This window comes from Hypanus sabinus, chromosome 15 (assembly GCF_030144855.1).
Source record: "Hypanus sabinus isolate sHypSab1 chromosome 15, sHypSab1.hap1, whole genome shotgun sequence".
Lineage (NCBI taxonomy): Eukaryota > Metazoa > Chordata > Chondrichthyes > Myliobatiformes > Dasyatidae > Hypanus > Hypanus sabinus.
This window is the reverse complement of record NC_082720.1, coordinates 49754391-49775646: the sequence shown is the minus strand read 5'-3', so window position 1 is coordinate 49775646 and position 21256 is coordinate 49754391. Positions and strand designations below refer to the sequence as shown.

The 21256-nt window shown below is 39.0% G+C and overlaps 1 protein-coding gene across 3 annotated transcripts in view; it reads left to right on the top strand.

The window, feature by feature from the left end:
* The window catches only part of LOC132405510 (testican-1-like), a 486455-nt gene extending 465576 nt beyond the window's left edge, over positions 1 to 20879 (top strand). For 2 of the 3 annotated variants that reach the window (XM_059990381.1, XM_059990379.1), the window contains 5 exons: positions 894 to 1115; positions 3791 to 3853; positions 7399 to 7536; positions 15494 to 15665; positions 20128 to 20879. In XM_059990381.1, the coding sequence (XP_059846364.1) occupies positions 894 to 1115; positions 3791 to 3853; positions 7399 to 7536; positions 15494 to 15665; positions 20128 to 20164 (632 nt within the window). In that variant the 3' untranslated portion in view covers positions 20165 to 20879. Of the gene's footprint in view, positions 1 to 893; positions 1116 to 3790; positions 3854 to 7398; positions 7537 to 15493 lie in introns of all 3 variants that reach the window. The other variant, XM_059990380.1, reaches the window with a different exon arrangement.
* The last annotated feature ends 377 nt before the right edge of the window (positions 20880 to 21256 follow it).

Below are 21256 nucleotides of genomic sequence, written 5' to 3'. Positions count from 1 at the left end.
TTTAAATATAAATAATTGGCAGCGTAGTTAGTAACAATATCTGCAGGTGGGGAGACTCGGGAGCCATAAACTTAAAATCAATGTCAGGACACTTGGAAGTTCAAAGATGAGTGAATTGTAAAATTCTTATACAAAATGTATTTGACTCAATCAATCACAAGTAATTCTAAATCTGAAACTATTTTATTGTCTTTAAAGTATAAAAGGACAAAGAACTAAAGCAGTTAGTTGAAATATAGTTGCAAATAAGCATGATCTTGTTGAACAGAAAAACAATGTTATAGTCCTTTTGAATCCTTAATGTTATGACTGAATCACATTTATTATACATCACAAACTTGCTTAAAATCACTTAAACACAAAGCAAATTTTATTTAATGAATGTCTCTGTGACATATAATCAAAATGAACTCCAGGCTCAAAGTATGATCATAGTTTCAATTTCCTAAAATTATTCTATTTTAGTTTTAATTATCCATAATTAAGGGAGAAATAATTGATTAATCAAGGAGTTAAAGTACTGGTAGATTAAAATATGATAATTTTTATAGACATCAAGGAACTAACTAAATTAAGCAATTTATTATCCTTATGGAATTACTGTTTAAAATGACAGATGTGGCATTATCAATTTTATTAATATCCTATTTGACTCTGAAATGAGGGTTTGGAACTGTTTGTTTAAATTAAGATTGAAAGCTGTTATGAATATACTGTATATACCAATCAAGAGCCTCATTTATCTTCAATATCAATGTGCTTATTATTCAGTTGCAGCAAGGTGAAATGGTTGAGTTAGTCATTAGTTCAGACTTACATTAAAGTTTTAAATTTGTATTCCTGGTAGTCTGCACTGAAAATGATGTGGTCATTTTTTTTCTGGGTGTGTGCAGGATTTGACACCAGCATTCTACCAATCTGCAAGGATTCCTTAGGTTGGATATTTAACAAGCTGGATATGAACTATGATCTCTTACTGGACCAATCAGAGTTGGGCACCATTTATCTTGATAAGTATGAGCAGTGTATTAAACCTCTTTTCAACTCCTGTGACACATTTAGAGATGGAAAGCTTTCAAACAATGAATGGTGCTACTGCTTCCAGAGGCAGGGAGGTGAGTTTATCACAAACTCTTTAACAAAACACATTTTATTGCTGGCAATTCCCCTTTGCATTGGGGGAACAAGATCTACATTATTGTGGAAGAATCGTTGATGTTCCTTGCTTAATCAGTTTGTTAGTGGCTATAGAGCAGAGGTCGGCAACCTGCGGCTCCAGAGCCACATGCGGCTCTTTGATCTCTGTGATGCGGCTCCCCGTGGTTTGTTAGCTTTTGAAATGTAATTCGAAATTTGAAGATTATGGTGATCTTGTACAATATGAAAACTTTGCTGAGACACCGTTTCCTGGCACATCCGAACCGGCTTACAATTAGCCACCGTTCCGACTAAGGGAGATAGCCTACGGGGGTTTGTGAGTACGTGTCTTTTGGAGCATCCGCGCCCACGGGGACGGGTTGAGGGAGGCTTTAAAGCAAGGCTGTTTAGTTCGAATAAAGTTACCTTTGGCTGCAGTCTTTATTTTAGCGCTGCGTGTAGCGCTACACCGCTACAACGTGTTTTTTATCGCTATTAATATACATCACAACTGCCAATGCCTGACACCCGCCAGTGCGCGCTTTCTTTTAATTCTTCGATCCAAGGTAGGCTACCTATGTAGTAACCTTCAACCCAACGTCTTTTTTTCGGAGTTCAAAATGTTTTTGTTGCATGCAGAAATGTAATTTCGTTTTCTCTGCAGGAGTTCATCAATTTCAAAAATGCAACACATTATAGTTTGTTTATACATAGCATAAAGGCAAAAAAAACCCGTTGTATGCAGTGTTATTTCATTTTGTGGCTCCCAGTGTTTTCTTTTCTGTGGGAAATGGGTCCATATTGGCTCTTTTAGTGGTAAACGTTGCCGACCCCTGCTATAGAGTAATAGCTGGGAGTTTAAAGCAGTCATCTGAGGTGGGGTGGGAGTCTGAGAGAAAGAGCAGGAGGACACAGTGGGTTAAAGTGTAATTGGAAACTGAATCTTCAAGCAGCTTTATTTTTCACTCCAAAGCAAACCTTACTAGTCTCATCTTCAATTGAATGTTCCCGTTATAGCACCAGTGGGTTTCCCTGTATAAAACCATGTGCTGTCAGTTTCAGAGCAGTATTCTCTGTTGATTTATCAGATGTTCTTGCAGCTTCTGGCTTTAAGCTGCCTCACAGCAACTGATGGGGGGGATGTATCACAATTTGAAACAGCACATTTTCACCTGCTACTGAATAGATGTTACAGCGATAGGAGGAAACTGAACGAGTTGCTCCTCAGGAGTTAGAGGAATATGGAAAGCTAAAGAGTACCCGCTTTTACTTTATGGGTTATGGGACACTCAGGGAGGAAGCTGTAAGCAATAATAACAGATGGTTCTGGTCCACAAAGGCTGGCACTTTGGATAATGCAGAAATGTAGAACACTAGAACACGCTGTCCAGCGATTCGCTTCGGGCCTAGATTTCACGGCTGACTGTTGATTCCATGAGTAATCTGATCAGTGCAGTGCAATTCAACCCTACAGCCACAGAAGGTGGTCTTTCCTCGTTCCCCCTGCACGTGATCACCTTTGCCATTGGTTCTACCCTAGCATTAGGTAATGCCGAAACCTTAACTCAATCTAATTCTCAGAGTTTAGAGAAATAGAGGGCTATGCACTAGGGAAATTCTAGGCCGTCTCTAGAGTAGGTTACATGGTCGGCACAACATTGTGGGCCGAAGGGCCTGTAATGTGCTGTAAATGTCTATGTTCTGTGGAACAATACAGCCCAGGAAAAGCCATTCAGCCTAAAATGTCTGTACTGACTATGATATTAGTCCAAACTAATTCCATCCTTCATCATATTCATGTACCTGTCAAAATGTCTTTCAAATGTTTCTGTCATCTTTACTTCCCTGGCCACTGTATTCCATATGCCTAGCATGCACTGTGGGGCAAAGAACTTGCTATGTAAATCTACATTAAACTTTCCACCTCTCACTTTAAAGCTATGCCCTCTGATATTGTCATTTCAACCCCGGGGAAAAGGACTAACTAATTTATTTATGCCTCCTATAATTTTACAGAATATACTTCTTCCAGAGACTCTGACACCCCAGAGAAAACAACCCATTAAGTCCAATCTCTCATAGTTAATACCTTCCAATCCAAGGTAACATCCTGATGAACCTCTTCTGCACCCTGCCCAGAGCCTGCAATCTTTCCTGTAATGTGGCAAATAGAAATTATTCAGACATAGGTGTGCTTAAAGATGGTCAAAGCTTAATATTGGCTGTGATGGTTTCCAGTTTCTGTTTGACAAGTTAATTTTTGACAATTATTATGCATTGCCATCTAATTGCACGTTCAAGTTTCATAACAACGAAAGATCAATTGCCCATCATTAGAGAGCAGTCTGTGTAATCACAACTTCATAATGGCCAGTAACAGTTGATATAAAATGCTCGGATTCAAACTATATAAACCCAGTGATTTATGGCCTAATGCAAATTTTCAAAAGGGGTGACACTTGCTACTGTAACTTATCCATTTACTTGTAAGTATTGCAACTTTTTAAATTGAATGCTTTTCAGTCTTGTACTAAAACGTGTTGCCTTCTGGGTCTTGTGTAAAATGAATTCTCATACCTCCTGTACAAGGGTCATTCATTGATGGTGTTAGCCCAGCCCATTCAGACACAAGACCCATTCTATTCTGTTTCAGGTCTCCCATGTCAAGCAGAAATCAACAAGATTCAAAGACAGAATAGAGGGAAGCATCTACTGGGTAAGCATTACAGTCTAATGAATTCTTTATGTGATTAATCTGTGGAATCAAATGAACAAATTTAAATTCTGGAATATCCTGTTGTAAATTCATATCTTATGATTATGCTGCTCACCCACTAAACATTACTTCAAATTATCAGTTGTCAATTGCCTCACTTTTGCATTATTCCCAGAACTTCCTGTGCACTGGAAATCACAAATACTTTGCACTAAAATACCTTCCACTGCATTACTAGCTGGTCTCCCTCAGTGTGCTCTGACAGAGACATTCACAGGCATGCTTGGCAGCTCTTCACTCTGGAAGATGAAACTAATGTTTAAATCTTCTAAATCCTAATACTTGTTTTACTACACTTAAATGCTAAGCAATTGGATTTCTGTCATTTGAAATGCTAAATATATTCTTTGAATAGTGTTAACACCCACTTAGATCTCCCGAAGATTCACTAAAAGCAGTACTTTAACATTTATTGCTCAGAATCCTGTGATAAAATAGGAAGTGCATGGATCCCCATGGGAGCTGCACTGAAATTCTTGTCATAACTCCATTGACTGGTGGAAACCAAGTTACAATAACAGAGTAGAAGGGAAATTGCAGATGAAGCATTGAAGGAGGAAAATGGATTGTTGACATGTTGACCATCATTCAGGACAAATGAAAGATCCCAATGAAGGGGCTCAACCCAAAATGACAACCACTTGTTGCCCTCCATAGATGCTGCCTGACACGCTGAGTACCTCCAGCATTTTGTGCATAGCTTCAGTGCATAAAGAACTCTCTCTCTGCACCAGTTATCAAACAGCCCCCGGAAAGTTTACCAAATATGTAAGGAGAAACATCTTTGGAATGTGGGAGGAAACCAGAGCACCCAGAGGAAACCCACATGGTCACGGAGAGAACACACAAACTCCTTACAGAGAGCAGCAGAATTGAACCCGTGTTGTTGGTGCTGTAATAGCTTTACGCTAACTACTCTGCTACCATGCTGTCCATGCATGATGCCTTCATGGATATTCATTGAAAGAACCGTGAAGGTTTTTGGTCACATAAAAAGTCTGAGATTTATGCCAGGTGTTAAGGAATGGGTGCTGCACAATCTGTTATACCATTAAGTCTGTAATTGATGCTCAGCAAGTGTCGGTTACACACTTAAATAATCAGCTAAATTGTGCACAAGTGCACTCGGGTCTGTTTTCTGATAGGAAGTGAATGCTAACTCAATCTGGCCAAAGTAAGTACGCTCTATCAACAGCTTACATGCATAGAAATCTGTAAATGGGCAAAAATTCAATGCTATAGTATTTTGTTGGCTTATCGAATTGGTGAATGGTACCTTTATACATCAGTTGAATATTCTGTCAAGATCTTAGTCACTGTTAAATTAGTTGATCATAATTTCATAGCAGAAGGGATGTAATTAATCTTAGCATAAGGTTTTTCACATCAGATCGCTATTTGGAAATACACATACAGTATCTACCTATAAATAAAGGAGAGGATTTCATTCATTATAATGCTCGCTGATATTTGCTGCAAAGAGTTACATAAATAATGGTAACAGCATCCTACGACTGATGCCCTTACAAGTGGACAGCCTTAGGGGAAAAGAACAGAATTGTAACTGTAAAGGAACTTATCAGAGGCGATCAACTGCTCCTTCAGCCTTCTGGACAAATTCCTCCAGTCAAATATTATACCATGCATTATTATTAAGCAATATCTATTTACACAGATACTCATCTTCTCTGTTAAATTACTACTGTCATGAAAACTGTCTTCCCAATTTCTATACATTCAATTCTTCGCAAAGTCTGCTCTGGTTACTCTGTGATGTGGAATGCTCTGTTGCCAATTTCATCGATGACAGTCTATTGATCTTTATCTGACTCTGCTTTCTTGGTCCATTTCAACCACTTTTTCTGCACAATCCATCCACAGACCACTTCAATCTTCTGGTTTTATACTAGTTGTCCCAGTGTAGTTAATCATACCTCAACTGTTCGTTCTGTACTACATCCTGCAAAACCCTAAGCTTTATGCTTTTCTTTTTATCTTCTGCCCAACACTGCTTACAATCAGGCTACTCTCCATGTGTGACCCTTCCCCATAATATTGTACATAAATATAGAGTACCCTTCTTGATTTGACCCATTTGCACCTGTCTGCTTTAACCCAATCACAAGACCATTGTCATGCTGTTTGACTGCCTGTTGGAAGAACCATTGTTACAGGCTCAAGAACAACTTCTGCCCCACTGTGTTATAAGAGTCCCTTTGTACAATAAGATGGACTCCTGACCTCACAGTCTACCTCACTGTTGCCTTGCACTGCACCTTCTCTGTAACTGTAGCACTTTACTCTGCATTCTGTTGATGCTTTTCCTGTGCACTGCACCCGTGTACTGATGTGATGAAATGATCTGTATACATAGCATGCGAAACAAAGTCTTTCACTGTAGCTCAGTACAGGTGACAATAATAAACAAGCATAGCTTTTATTTTTCTACTTAGTGTCAGAAACTGATTCTATCTTCTTTTCTGGTAATATGTTCAGATGTGCAACCTCAGTGTGCTGCTTAACCCTGAACTAAATGTTAATTTGACATTTGATCCTTAACCAAGTAAGCCACATTTGATGGTGTATTGTTTCCCACCATCACTAACACTCAGATTTAGTTCATGTAATGCTTTGCTTATCACTAAACTTTAATAAACAATCCAACTATTACTCAGTGCAATAAGCCTCCAAGGGTCTGTGTATGCTCTTTGCTAGTTCATGCCAACCTGTTCTACCACATAAGTTGACGTGCAGATCCTCACCCTGTCAACATCATTTTTATAACCCTTTTTTAGCTCCTTGCTCCAATGCATACCATTCATTCCGAAGATTCTGGTGTCTTAATGAATGTTCTCCAGCCACAATGTCCTCACCTTTCCAGGTTGCCCACTCCACCACAGATGCCTGAGCCAACTGTTTTCATGCTTTTTTTCATAATCAAACTCAGATTTAACATCAGCAGCATATGTCATGAAATTTTACCACAGCAGTACAATGAAATCCATGTTAAATAGTGGAAGTTACATTAAATATATATGTCTGTTAAATAGTTAAAATAAGTTGTGCAAAATAACAGAAATAAAAAGTAGTGAGGTAGTGTTCATGGGTTCAATGTCCGTTTAGAAATTAAATTGATGGCAGAGTGGAAGAAGCTGTTGCTGAATCACTGTGTTTCTGGCTTCTGGTTTCTGTACCTCCTTCCCGACAGTAACAGTGTGAAGGGGATATTCCTGGGTGGTGGGGATCCTTAACGATGGATGCTGCCTTGAAGATATCAAGGAACGGTGCCTAGTTTTTGTACAATTCAAATTATTGCCTCTGATTGTGCCTTTGATCATTTTCTCTTGCCTGACAATCGATCTCTTTCTTTACTCGAAGACAGTGTGCAATGTTACATGAAAGTGATAAATACAAACAATTACATGATGTAATAAGTTTTAGAGAAGTTAAACTGAACATTGTTTGTTGTTTGTGGCTTAATTCAGGGATCTTTATACCAAGGTGCACCGAGGATGGATACTACAAATCAGTCCAATGCCACAGCAGCACAGGGCAGTGTTGGTGTGTTGACAGATATGGAAATGAAATAATAGGATCACGCAGACAAGGAACTCCGATCTGTGGTAAGACCAATCAAAGTAAAAGCATAAGTCTCATTTAGGCTGTTTTCATGAGATAACAAGTGACAAAGGAATGAATTATTTTTCAAATACTTTGCCAGCCACAGGCCATAAAGCAATCTGTAGTGTGAATCGTTTAATGACCGTGCAGGGATTTATCACCTTCCTTCAAGGTCAGAGTTCTCATTGATCAGACTCAGTGGAATGGCTCACTGAGCTCAATCTACTGGTGTTACAAAGTCACACACTTTGAAGAATTTCATTTTATGAGAAGCACAATAACTAAAGTATAATTAATCATTAAAAGCTCTCATGGTGTGAACTTAAACGGACAACTCGAGAGGATCAACAGAAACACAGAAGCTCCAAAGCAAAGTGACATGATCATCAGAGAAAAAGGCCGTGTGCCTCTATGGCAGTTTTTTAATGATTTGTTTGCTGTTGCTGATAGTAAAGGAAGAATTCTTAACCATTTTTTCTTTAATATTTTATCAAAAGAATTTGATACTTTATCACATTTTGAAAGAGAGTGGATTTAACACTTCATTAAAATAATCTTACATTCTTTCCGTCAGTCTTAAGCATCTTGCAATGAATTCCTGAGTTCAGAAAATAGTGGATTACCAAAAATCTGAAAATAGCAATGCTATTTTACTGGTATAACATTATCAAAATTTACATGATGTTCAGTAGTTTTCTAATATACAGCAAGTATGGAAAAGAAGAAAGCTAGAATAGGCCACTTCGCCCTTGATCCTGACTCATTATTCATGGCTGACCTTTTACATTAAGGCTACTTTCCTACATCAACTTCATAGCCCTCAATTCCTTGGACATCATCTTTATTGCTGACTGTCTGAAATACTCTGTGACTGAGCCTGCGCCACTCTTTCTCGGTAGAGAATTCTAATGACTCACAGCACTTTGGGTGCAGATCTAAAGTCCACCAATTCAGCTTGCACCATTTGACAAAGTCCTCCACCGGGGCCCTGTATTCATCCTCCCATTCTTCCTTTATACACCCAGTTATTGCTGAGTCATCAGAGAATTTCTGCAGATGATATAACTCGGTGTTGTTTCTCAAGTCCAAGGTATGTAAGGTAAACAGGAATGAAGCTAATACAGTTCCCTGTGGGGTACTGGTGCTGCTTACAGAGATGTCTGACACACAGCTCTGAAGCTGCATGAACTGTGGTCTGCCAGTCAGGTAGTCCATTATCCAGGATACAATGGAAGTGTCATCTACCTGCTGAACATTTGGATAAACAGGGCAGCACTGTGACGATCATGTTTTTTGATTTCTCAAGTGCCTCCAATGCCACACAGCCCTCATTGCGGGGGAAGCTGTCCCCAGCCGATGGATGACAGCATCATCGACTCCAGTGTGCTCCTAGTAGGCAAACTGCAGGGGATTGAGGGCTTATCTGAGCAGGGTTCGGAGGTGAGCCAAGACCAGCTTGTCCAGGGTCTTCATGATGTGTGAGGTCAGGACCATAAGACAGTATTCAAGACTTTCAGTCGGCTCTTCTTGGGTATTGGGACCACACATGATGTTTTCCACACAATCAGGACCCTTTCCAGACTGAGAGTCAGATTGAAGACACACTGGTGAACTCCATACAGCTGCTTAGCACACTGCTTCAGGACTTTGGTTTCACACCATCCCATGTCTGAGTTTAGCACTGATCTCTCTGACACCAGTGCTTATAGGCAGCAAATCTGAAAATGACCCATTTATTCATACTGTTTTGTGTTTTCGTTCTGTTTACTGATGCACTGAAAGCCTTCTGTAGATCCATACATAGCACATTCACATTTTTCCCTCATCAATTCTGCTGGATACAATTCAAATAAAGCTTTCAACTGGATAGCCAGATATGATTTCCTTTAAATCCACATTGACTTACCCGATCCCTGTTACTGCCACTTTAATAGATTGTATAGAACTTTCCTGTAATTGCTTTCTCTTCCCTTGCTCTCTTAAATATTGCATCAAAAATATGACCAGAAACAGGAGTTGACCATTCATCTCCTCAAGCTGACTTCACCAGATAATCAGATGATGACCATTTTTCCCCTTGATTGTCAGGAATATTTTCACCAATGCCTTAAAATATTCCAAGAAGAGGGGAAGAAATAGAGTTCCAAAGGCTCATGACCCTGTGAGAGAAAGTGATTTCATTTCATCTGCATTTTCAATAGACGATCACTTATTTTAAAACACTGGCTCATATTTCTAGATTTTCCTACAACAGAATACATCATTTTATTTTCCTAAACTCCTAGCAGATCCAATCTTTCTAATAAGACAACCGATCCATTTCATGTATTAGTCTCTTAAACCTTCTCTGAACTCCTTCCAATACATTTAACATCTTTTTTCAATCAGGAGACTAATACTGTACACACACTCCAGATGTGGTTTCACCAGTGCCTGATATAACTGAAGCATATACTCCCTACTTTATACCATTCACCAGCTCTAAGCAATATTCTATAAACATTCATAACTAATAATTGTACCTGCATATGAGCCTTCCTGTAAATGATGTCGAGTACCCAGATCCTTCTGCAATCTCTCACTATCGGGATAACCTTTCTTTTAAAATAATATTACCTGACAAAATGGACAGTTTCCTATTTCCTAATGTTATACTCTTTTTACCAGATCTTTATCCACTTTGCAGTATCTTAATGCCCTCTTCACAATTTATTTTCCACCTAACTGTGTGCGTGGCATCCGTCGGTCTCGAGGGACCATGGATCTGCACCTGGAGTTCCCAAGGCGCAGGCCTGGGCAGGGTTGTATGGGAGACTGGCAGTTGCCCAAGCTGCAGGCCTTCCTCTCTCCACACCACCAATGTTGTCCAAGGGAAGGGCACTAGGACCCATGCAGCTTGGCACCGGTGACATTGCAGAGCAATGTGTTGTTAAGTGCTTTGCTCAAGGACACAAACACGCTGCCTCAGCTGAGGTTCGAACCAGTGACCTTCAGGTTACTAGTCTGATGCCTTGCCCACTAGGCATTAGCAGTAAAGTTAGTAACTAAACCTCACGGTTAAGCCTCCTGCAATGCATCAAATGTTTTGCCAACCAGAATAAAACCAATTCAAGACTGTTGTTTCCTGTCAGCCAGCCAGTTTTGTGTCTGCACCAATACATTACCTCTTATTCCATGAGCTTCTAATTAACCATATTTACTTAGTGTAATTTCCCTAACCGCCCCAAACCACTGAAAATTTTCCTCACTGGCAAATGTTACCTTCCTCCTTTGTCTGCTTCCCATTTTAGAAATGGAGTCACAACAGCATAGACACAGATTCTTCAACCCAGCATGTCCACACACCCATTGGTCCCCTTTTCTCACAACTCGTCCATAGCCTTCTGTGCTCTAGTAATTCAACTGCTTCTCTGGATGCTTCTTAACTGTGAGTACCTGTCTCTACGGTCACCTAAGGTAACATGTTCCAGATTTTAGCCAGTGATAGTGTGGAAAAAATACCCCCTCCTATCACCTCTAAACCTCCTTCCTCTTGTTACGAATGCAGCACCAATCTATATGAAACTGAGACAGGGTTTATAAACAAATCCCAAGATCTTTTAATCTCTGCTCAAGAACATTGAAAAGTCAACAAACGACTAACTTAAGCGGAAGTTAACAGTTAGGCGGCAATATCTAACAAATAGTCAAACTTAGAAACTGTTCTTAACGAGTTCTCATCCAAGCACAGTCTTAGAACCATAGAACATTACAGCACAGAAACAGGCCTTTTGGCCCTTCTTGGCTGTGCTGAACCATTTTTCTGCCTAGTCCCACTGACCTGCACCTGGCCCATATCCCTCCGTATCTCTCTCATCCATGTACCTGTCCAAGTTTTTCTTAAATGTTTAAAGTGAGCCCACATTTACCACTTCATCTGGCAGCTCATTCCACACTCTCACCACTCTCTGTGTGAAGAAGACCACCCCCCAATATTCCCTTTAAACATTTCCCCCTTCACCCTTAACTCACGTCCTCTGGTTTTTTTTCTCCCCTAACCTCAGTGGAAAAAGCCTGCTTACGTTCACTCCATCTATACCCATCATAATTTTATATACCTCTATCAAGTCTCCCCTCATTCTTCTACGCTCCAGGGAATAAAGTCCTAACCTATTCAACCTTTCTCGGTAACTCAGTTTCTCAAGTCTGGGCAACATCCTTGTAAACCCTTTCTGCACTCTTTCAACCTTATTAATATCCTTCCTGTAATTCGGTGACCACAACTGCACACAATACTCTAAATTCGGCCTCACCAATGCCTAATACAATCTCACCATAACATTCCAACTCTTGTACTCAATACTTTGATTTATAAAGGCCAATGTACCAAAAGCTCTCTTTACTACCCCATCTACCTGTGACGCCACTTTTAGGGAATTTTCTATCTGTATTCCCAGATCCCTCTGTTCTACTGCACTCCTCAGTGCCCTACCATTTACCTTGTATGTTCTACCTTGGTTTTTCCTTCCAAAGTGCAATACCTCACACCTGTCTGCATTAAACTCCATCTGCCAGAAAGTTACATGTGCTATTTTCCAATCTAGTGGGACCTACTAAACCTATGGAATTCTAGAAAATTAAAAGTTAAAACCGCAAGCTCAACTATCCCACTAACTACTTAATTTAAAAGGGCCTAGAACCGTGTCAGTCTGCACCTCCAACAACTTTGCTGGTAATTTTCTAATTTTCACCCTCCCTCGTAATACCCAATCTACAACTATTTCTGGGATTCTCTACTGTGAACTCTGACGCAAAATACTCTCTCTATACCTATGACATGTGTGGCTAGGCACAGCTGAAATGCCATCCAAACATTTGCTGAGGCACAACCATTATTGACAGTATTTCAGATGGTGATGAGGAGACATACAGGAGTGAGATAGATCAGCTGGGTGAGTGGTGTCACAACAACAGCCTTGCACTCAGCATCACTACAACCAAGGAATTGATTGGGGACTTCAGGAAAAAGACACACATCAGTCCTCATTGACGCATCACCAGTGGAAGTGGTGAATAATCCCAAGTTCCTGGGTGTCAATATCTCTGAGGATCTATCCCGAGCCCAATATATTGATGCAATTGCAAAGAAGGCTCAACTGCAGCTATAGTTCATTAGGAGTTTGAAGAGACTTGGTATGTCACCAAAGTATAACTTGGTATAGCATCAAGGGCATCTCTAAAAGGCAAAGCCTCAAAGGCAGTATCCAGCATAAGGACACCCGTCACCAAGGATATGCCCTCTTCTCATTGCTACCATCAAGCAGGAGGTATAGGAGCCTGAAAGTACACACTCAGCATTTGAAGAACAACCTTTTCCCCTCACTGTTTTTGCTCACTTTTGCACTACTTACTTATTTAATTATTCTGTATTGCACTGTGCTGTTGCTGCAAAACAACAAATTTCACAATGTATGCCAGTGATATTAAACCTGATTCCAATTCTGAAATTCTTAACTCATCTACTTTCTCTTTGTTTTCCATTACTAATGCCACAGCCTCACTTTCTTTAGGACACAACACCATTCCTGTCAAGTGGATTTACATTTGCTAATCCACACAATGTGGAATCGACCCAGAAGTTCTGGAAGCTTGGAAGATAACCTTGAGTGTTAGCTTCACAGCCAGCCAGCGTTTCTGAACTTCGGATGTCGATCCTAGGCCTTTCCAATGCATTAGTTCTTCCAATACTTTTTCAACAAATGTGAATTCCCTTCAACTCCAGGCTGATCCACGAGGTGAGTGAAGAGATTGCTGAGCTTCTGGCTAGGACCTGTATGTCCTCTTTGTCTACAGGAATGGCACCGGAGGATTGGAGGGAGGCGTATGTTGTCCCCTTGTTCATAAAAGGTAGTAGGGATAGTCCAGGTAATTATAGGCAGTGAGCCTTACTTCTGTGGTGGGAAAGCTGTTGGAAAAGATTCTTAGAGACAGAATCTATGGGCATTTAGAGAATCATGCTCTGATCAGGGAGAGTCAGCGTGGCTTTGTGAAGGGCAGATCATGTTTAACAAGCCTGATAGAGTTCTTTGAGGAGGTGACCAGGCATGTAGATGAGGGTAGTGCAGTGGATGTGATCTACATGGATTTTAGTAAGGCATTTGAAAAAGTACCACACGGTAGGCTTATTCAGGAAGTCAGAATAGCCTTTATATAGCCTATATAATAGTCTCCAATAGCCTTTATACAGGGGTCTGTGGGAGGAGCTGTCAGCAGGGGGGGGCGCGTCCAGACAGGTATATGTAGTTCACCACAGGGAGGCAGGGTTTAAGGGTCGGCAAAACATTGTGGGCTGAAGGGCCTGTACTGTGCTGTATTGTTCTGTGTTCTAACTCCACATTCATGCTGTACTGTTGAGCACCATTATTTCAAGGAGGTTTTACTGATATATCTAAAGACAGACCAAGTGTTTCTTTAAGTTGCCATTTTCTTATTCTTCAATATAAATTCTTTCTCAATTTGTAAACATTTGGTAATCTCACTTTTATGTACTTTATCTGTAGATTTACAAATCTATGGGGGTGGCACAATGGCATCACAGTTACTGCAATGTTTTACAGCACCAACTGTAAGATCAGGGTTACCACGATCTGTAAGAATTATCTTTCCCCTCCTCTGTCACATCTTCTCTCTAGTTCCCTGTGCTATGCAAACTTCTGCTTAGACTGGAATGGCACTGCTCATGATACCTTGCAGAAGCAGAGGATGGATATGCTTACAAGCTGAGATTAAAACATCCAAATTTGACAGAGCAGCTCAGAGTAGCAAGGAATTATTCTACAGCTCCAATCAAAAGAAAATTAGTTACTAAAAAAAAGTGTCAGTGAACATACCTGGCAGATTTCTAATACTCTATGATCTGGAGGTTGCTTGGATCTCAAAATCCCTTGTTTTAGGCAAGGGAATAACTTCCTTTTTCTGTTGAGAAGCTGAGTTTATGTAGGTTCCTTCTCTTTCTGGAAAAGCTGAGTTTATGCAGAGAAGATGCCCTTCTCTGTATTAGCAATGGAAAAGATAAAGAAATTGATTAACCTTTTCATTATCCTCTCTCTGAAGGCTGTATTGAGCGAGGGCGAGGTAAAGTTTGTCATTAACAGTTAGTGTGATTGTCTGATGTGCAGATTCACATAAGAGAGCAGTCTGAGCAGTGATCTTGGTTCAGCTTATGAAATAATGAAATTTCTTACAGTATGCTCCACACTTCCAAGATGCTCACTTCTTTAGGGGACCACATGAATCATCTTGTGCCACGTTTTTCCAGGCTCTGGCAGGTGTGCTCCCTTACAATCCAACATATTCACCCCACGCGCACAAAGCTGCTGGCAAGAAAACCCTTCAGTATATTTTTCAGAGAATCATGGAGCTCCCATCACCTTCCCTGCAACTGCCTGGTTTCAGTGGTGACTGTGAGTTTAAAAGACAGAGAACTTGTGTGATAGCTGCACAGAAAACTATCAGCAGGAGCATTAAAATCAGCACTGTTTTGACAGCAACTGTATATGTTTCCTGATCTAAAAAACTTTATAATGTCCATTTCAATATGAAATTTCTGCAGGGGATCTAAATGACAGATAGCATTGAACACTACCATGCTTAAGTCCACGAAATTTGGCCCATCCAATTTTCTAGGCACGCATGTATGGAATGAAATTTAATTCTGGACCAGTGCAAAACCTAGCTAGTTGGAAAAAAAGAGATAAATTATTCTTTGAAAAGTGGTGAGAATACATTCAGGATGAAATGTTCAAAGAGATGGTAGATAATGAACTTGCTGATTCATCTGGTGTGCATTAGTTTAGGGACATATTTTAAATCAGCTAAATAGAATTATGGAAATGATCACTGTGAAACTTTCCAGGCTAATATCAAACTCATTTTGATGTCAATAAAAACACAGAGAGATCTATGTTCTTTTGCTTTCAGAAGAAGATCAGGAGACTTCTGGTGACTTTGGCAGTGGTGGGCCCCATGTTTTGACTGATGATCAGGAAGATGAAAGAGAAATTCAGAAGGAAGAGAAAGTACCAGGAGGTGGAGGCAATGAAGATGATGAAGATAGTGAAGATGACAAAGATGATGACTTTGGTTATATTTGGTAGTTGTATTTATTGTATTGCTCCCCAGAACTGTCATATTTTGCACTCTGCTCAAGTTCATTCTTAACCTCAGTTTGTCCACAGTACTGAGGAAGTGTTGCATCTGAGATAAAATAAACAAAATAACTTATAAAATGTTGATCTAACTGGAAACCATTTAGTAACTCTGTTGAGCATGCTCAGTAGCAAATTACATTTTGACTGTGTATCTCCACAAAAGAAAAATAGTGTTCAGAAAAGTTGTTCAGACTCTCCTGGAAATGAGCAGTACAATGAAATCCACTCAGCTTATCTAACCTTTAACATGCAGTGTGTTTTTTTTAAAGGGAATTAAAACCTAAACTATGGAGTCTTCTTAACATCAATTCCTAGGCATCGAAAAATACAATCGCAGCAGAAATTTATTTTAACTGTGATATTTACTTAATTTGTTTTAGTTAGCAAGTAATATTTGCATTCATTTATGTTAGTAAGCATGAAACCTCACCATTACTTCACCATATCAAAATGCATCATTGTAGCCAAGACCCTGTAGTTCAAGGAAGAATCACTTTGAGCTGCAAGACAGTAAAATATAGAGACTGGATAATATATGGCCGGCATTCTATGCTGATAAATAAGTATCACGTAAATTTGGACATCTGAAAGGCATTATTTTCAAATGGCATAAAATAATAATTAAAGCCATAAAGTTTAAGTGACTTTTGTGCATATGCAAAAGAAAAATCAGAGATACTGTCCCCAGTTTTAGAAGGAGTAACTCAAAATGTTCACACAGGAGAGCTAAGAACTGCTGGTGAATCAGAAATTCAATTCAGTTTCAGAGAAGGCTGATGAAGAATTCTATTCACCTTTACGGTATTAATGCCTACAAATCATTTCATGGTAATCTTAATTATATTATTAGTGCCACACTACAGGAATTCTATCATCCAACCCTAATTATACAAAAGGCAGGGATTGCTAGGGAAAGGTCAAGAGTGAAACTGGCTGTGTCCTTCCTCCCACTCTCAGAGATTCTAATGCTTGAGGCTTCTTCCAGTGAATTCTGCATTCTTTTTATGAACTGTTATATTTAAAGAGAATTGCTGAGAATGATGCACTGATCCAGTTCTTACCTGGAATCCTGTGATCACGGATCTTCCTGTTGTTTTCTTATTATTTTTACCTTAATTTAAATGTTTTCTTGGTTATCCCCTCTGCAAATGAATGGTGACCCTCTGCATATTCAAGTCGAAAAGTTGCCCTAATTTCGCAGAAATGTAAAATCCATTTATCTTCACCAACTTTCAGCCACAAATAAAAGCTAAAAATGGTGGAGATAGTCATGCAGTGTCTGTAGAGAAAACCAAGTTCATGTTTCAGATCAGAGACCACCAAAATAACTTTTCAGTTTTTCCAGCCACTCGTGGAGGTGCAGACGCTGTATTATTTCTAAACAGCAAAATAACAATAATCATTGTGGGGTTTAATTAAATCAATTCTTCCGTGAGAACCATGCCAACTTTATTGTGAACAAAAGGGAAAATGGCAGTCTCTGGTGGTCAGTGCTCTAAATGAAGAAGAAGAGAGTAATGATTTACTCCTTAATAAAGGTATCTGCTATCTCTTGGCCGTCTGCTTCCGGGAGAAGTAAAAACAGTACTACTAATTTTGCCTTGCCTGTACTAGTAATTTTTCATCTTCACTTTTATATATCTTTAATATTTAAATTGGTTCAGGCAGGGATTGAAGATTGCAGTGAAATAGTAAAACATCCCACAGACAGCACAAAGATCCCCTTATTTTCTCCCCACAGACAATAAACCCCCATTTTGTTGTAGCTTTGTATTTTCTGGCATTGTGTGCTTTCTTCTCTGGCAGGATAAATGTAAACTTCTTTGTCACTGGAATTTAGGATTCCTCAAAACAGAAAGCATTTGGTATGTTTAGTTTGGCACTAAACAAGGGCTACAGTGGCATCTGATACCCTGAGGAGCAGTGCAAGTCTTGCTCTAAGGAATCCCTCAGCTGTCTACTCTGTTGAAATAAAAAAATACCCAGTGAAACTCTTCTGACACTGCACTGGCTTTCTGAAGATACCATTCCCATTCAGCTGGAACTTCCCGTATAGCCCCTGCAGTTTACTGTGTAGTTTCCTTCCCTGGTCTTCCAGTGGTGATTTTGCTCTTCTTCAGTCTGTCCTAACCAATGAACAATCAAGAGCTCATCTCTTCCTTGCATCCAAGCTTCACCACTATGTTCAGTCACTCCTTGAACTTTAGTATGTTGCAACTTCTAGCTTTTTCCTGTTAATTTATTTAAATTAATTACTCCAGAATTTCTAAGTTAAACTTCCGCAGGTGACACAATTTTAATTGTGTGTACTTACAAAGAAACAGATTCCCAGCATTTAACAAGTTTCATTCGTTTAGGTCAGAGATTAAATTCAAATTGTAATTGTACTGATTTTTTTGTTTTGATTAATAACTTCTTGTAAGCGAAAATATAACGTAAGGAATTTGATCACAAAAATAAGTTAGAATTTGTTAAAGCTCAGACTTGTAGAATTGACTGTTAATACCATCTTCACAAGCGATGTCTGGTGAATTGATTTTATTGAGGGATGGTTTTTGTTGGCACTTGTGCACCAGACTGCAGCCATTTACCTGTGTAAGTGTTGGCAAAGTCTGGTCTCCCCCATAAATCTGTAAGTCTCTAAACTTACTGGTTGAGTTTTGCTAGCTATCTCCACAGACTTACTGGACACCACGAGGAATCTTGTAATACTGCTTTCAGATCTGCAATTTAAAATTTGCAAATTTTAAAAGGGCAAATTTGCAACTGCAAAGAAAGGTTAGGAAAAGCAAGTTGCACTTAGTTGCAAATACTACTTAAATGTATTTTAGGTGATTTTTAAAGAAATATTTAATAATAATCTAATTGTGAAAGTTTTCCAATAACATACGAATGTCAGTGACATTCAGATGCACTGAACTAACCTTGGCAGCTTCAACACAAGACAAAGCTGAGGTGGTGAGAGTTTTCCAGAGGGTGGTGCTATGGCAGAATACTCTGTACTGCTACCAACTGCTCAGTATTGTAGGTTCAATCCCCACCTCAGGGGCTGATAAGTGGAGTTGGTACATTCTCCATGTGATCATGTAAATCTCCCCCAGGTCCTCAGGTGACTTCTGAAATCTCATCAGAGGTTTAATTGTCTGCTGTAAACTCCAGTGCAGGTGGATGGCAGGAAAGTCAGAGTGAGGTGGTGACGGGCGTATAAAAAATAGTTTACACTGAAATAAGTGAAGAAATGGGTGTGATGAAACTGCTCTGTCAGCCAGAGTACACAGAGTGAACTAAAGAGCCACCTTCTGTATCATGAGATAGGACAAACATGGAATTTTATGGATGGTGATGTTCTAGCTCTACTTAGGGTTCAAAAGCAATCTCACCATCATAGGACCAGGCAGGAGTACAAAGTGAACATGTTTTAGCATTAGATTCCAGTAGCCTGCGCCACTAAGTCTTAAAATGGTTCAATGGTATACCTGACATAAAAATGGACAAACACCTTTCTCATTATTAATGCTAATTTCTGCATGATATTTTACATAGTTGTGCATGGGAATATATTAAGATAAAAAATTTTAAATGTTACGTAAAATTAACCTTGGATTTGATTTTAAGCAAGCTCCACTATCAAATACTCAGTATGTATGTGTGAGTTGAGGGTTAGAGGCTGGAGATTGGAACCCAAATTATATATTGCCTTCCCTTTCTGTAACTTGATGAGACTGTCTCATTTACTTCGACATTTTACAGATGGTATTGTGATAGGAAAGGCAGTGAAAATGCTCATTGAACAATAAATCTGAAGGCATGCTTTGTGATGTTTCTTCATGTGTGATTACAAATTGTCCTTAAAATTCGTGTCAAATATATTTTTCTTTACAGAATAGTTACTTTGTCTAACATTGTAGAAATATCTCAAGAAAATTGAGCAGTATCCTATAACTCAAAAATAGTAAATACCCACTCTTAAATTCTGATCAATACATTGCTTCTATCAAAAAGAAACTGTGATGTTGTAATCAACCATTTTAATTTTTTTTGTTAAGCAGCCTGATTATAAGGGAACTGAATAACATTTTATCAAACATTCATGTGCCAATTACTGAAGCACTGAATTGTAAAAATTAAACACGCACTCACTGTCTTAGCAGAGTACTTCATAGTAAATACTTTTCACTTCTTAAAATGAACCTGATAAATGTTATCTAAATACTTAATTGCAGTTTGCTTTAATTTTGATGCTGCATTTCTAATTATTTACATTTTGGATCTCCACTTTAAGTGTTTGAATATTTCTCTGTGATGTTGTTGCGAAGTATTTATTCTGGTTATTAGGCTGATCTGTAAGTTGTTTGTAAGTTATACAGTTCAGGTTGTATCTAATAGTGTATCATTCTTTTCTAGTGAAAACCTCCATGGATTTTTAAACCAATCTGTCTAGGCTATGTTAGACAAGAAAATTCATCACCTCAACCCAAGTTGTTCTGTTCTATTTCATGTGCAAAATCTTTTTGTTGCAATGGTATTGTTACATGTTTCTATATAAAGCAGTTTTGTTGGAACAGTATATTATTAAACAATTAAAGTGATGGAATTAATCAAAACAAGCTAGTGATCATATATGGTCTAATCTGAAATTCAGTGAATCAGTTTGATTCTGGGCTAGCAGTGCCTTGCAAAAGAACAACATTGCAGCTTGAAAGGGAAGGAAAATCATATTGGTTCCTCTAAATGCTATAAGCACACATCACGCTAACCCAACATGTAGCATCACTGAAGCCTGTTGCGATAATGACCATAACCTAGGCTATGCCAAAGTCCGAAGAATTGGCATCAGTTGAAATCTCAACGGAACAAGTACAGTTCAAAGTCTTGCTGACAATCAAGGTAATTCTGCAGCAGCATCACATCCAGCTACAGTTAGTTTTATAGTTGTAAAGGCAACCATGCTCTTTATTTTAAAGCTTAATCTCTATTTTTAAAACTCTATTTCAGTACTTGTATCAAAATCAGTTTTTGGTATTTGTCTTATATGTCCTAGATATTGGGCAGACTTTCATGATTCTGAAATCAGTACAAAAGGAAAGTGTGTCCATCTGCTGGTCAATTACCAGGTTTTGTTGTTTTCTTGATTGTCTCAAATAAATCGCGCTATGTCATCATCTCTTTCTGACTATGGTTTCTTTTTTTTAAGTAATTACATGACCAGAGATTTATTTTTGGATCACAGCTATATATGCCCTCTCAGAATCAGTGGCAATAAAGTACACTGTGAAACTTGTTGTTTTCAGTCAGCAATACAGTGCAAGACACAATTACTGTAAGTTACAATAAGAAATAAATGGAAATGGAAATATAGTGCACAAAGAAGAGTGAGGTAGTGTTCATGGAGCTTTCAGAAATCTGATTGTGGATGGGGAGAAGCTATTCCTAAAACCTTGAGTGTGCACCTTTGGATTCCTGTAACCCTCTCTAATGGTGGAAATGAGAAGAGGACAAGCCTTGGCTGGCGAGGGTCCTTAATAATGGAGGC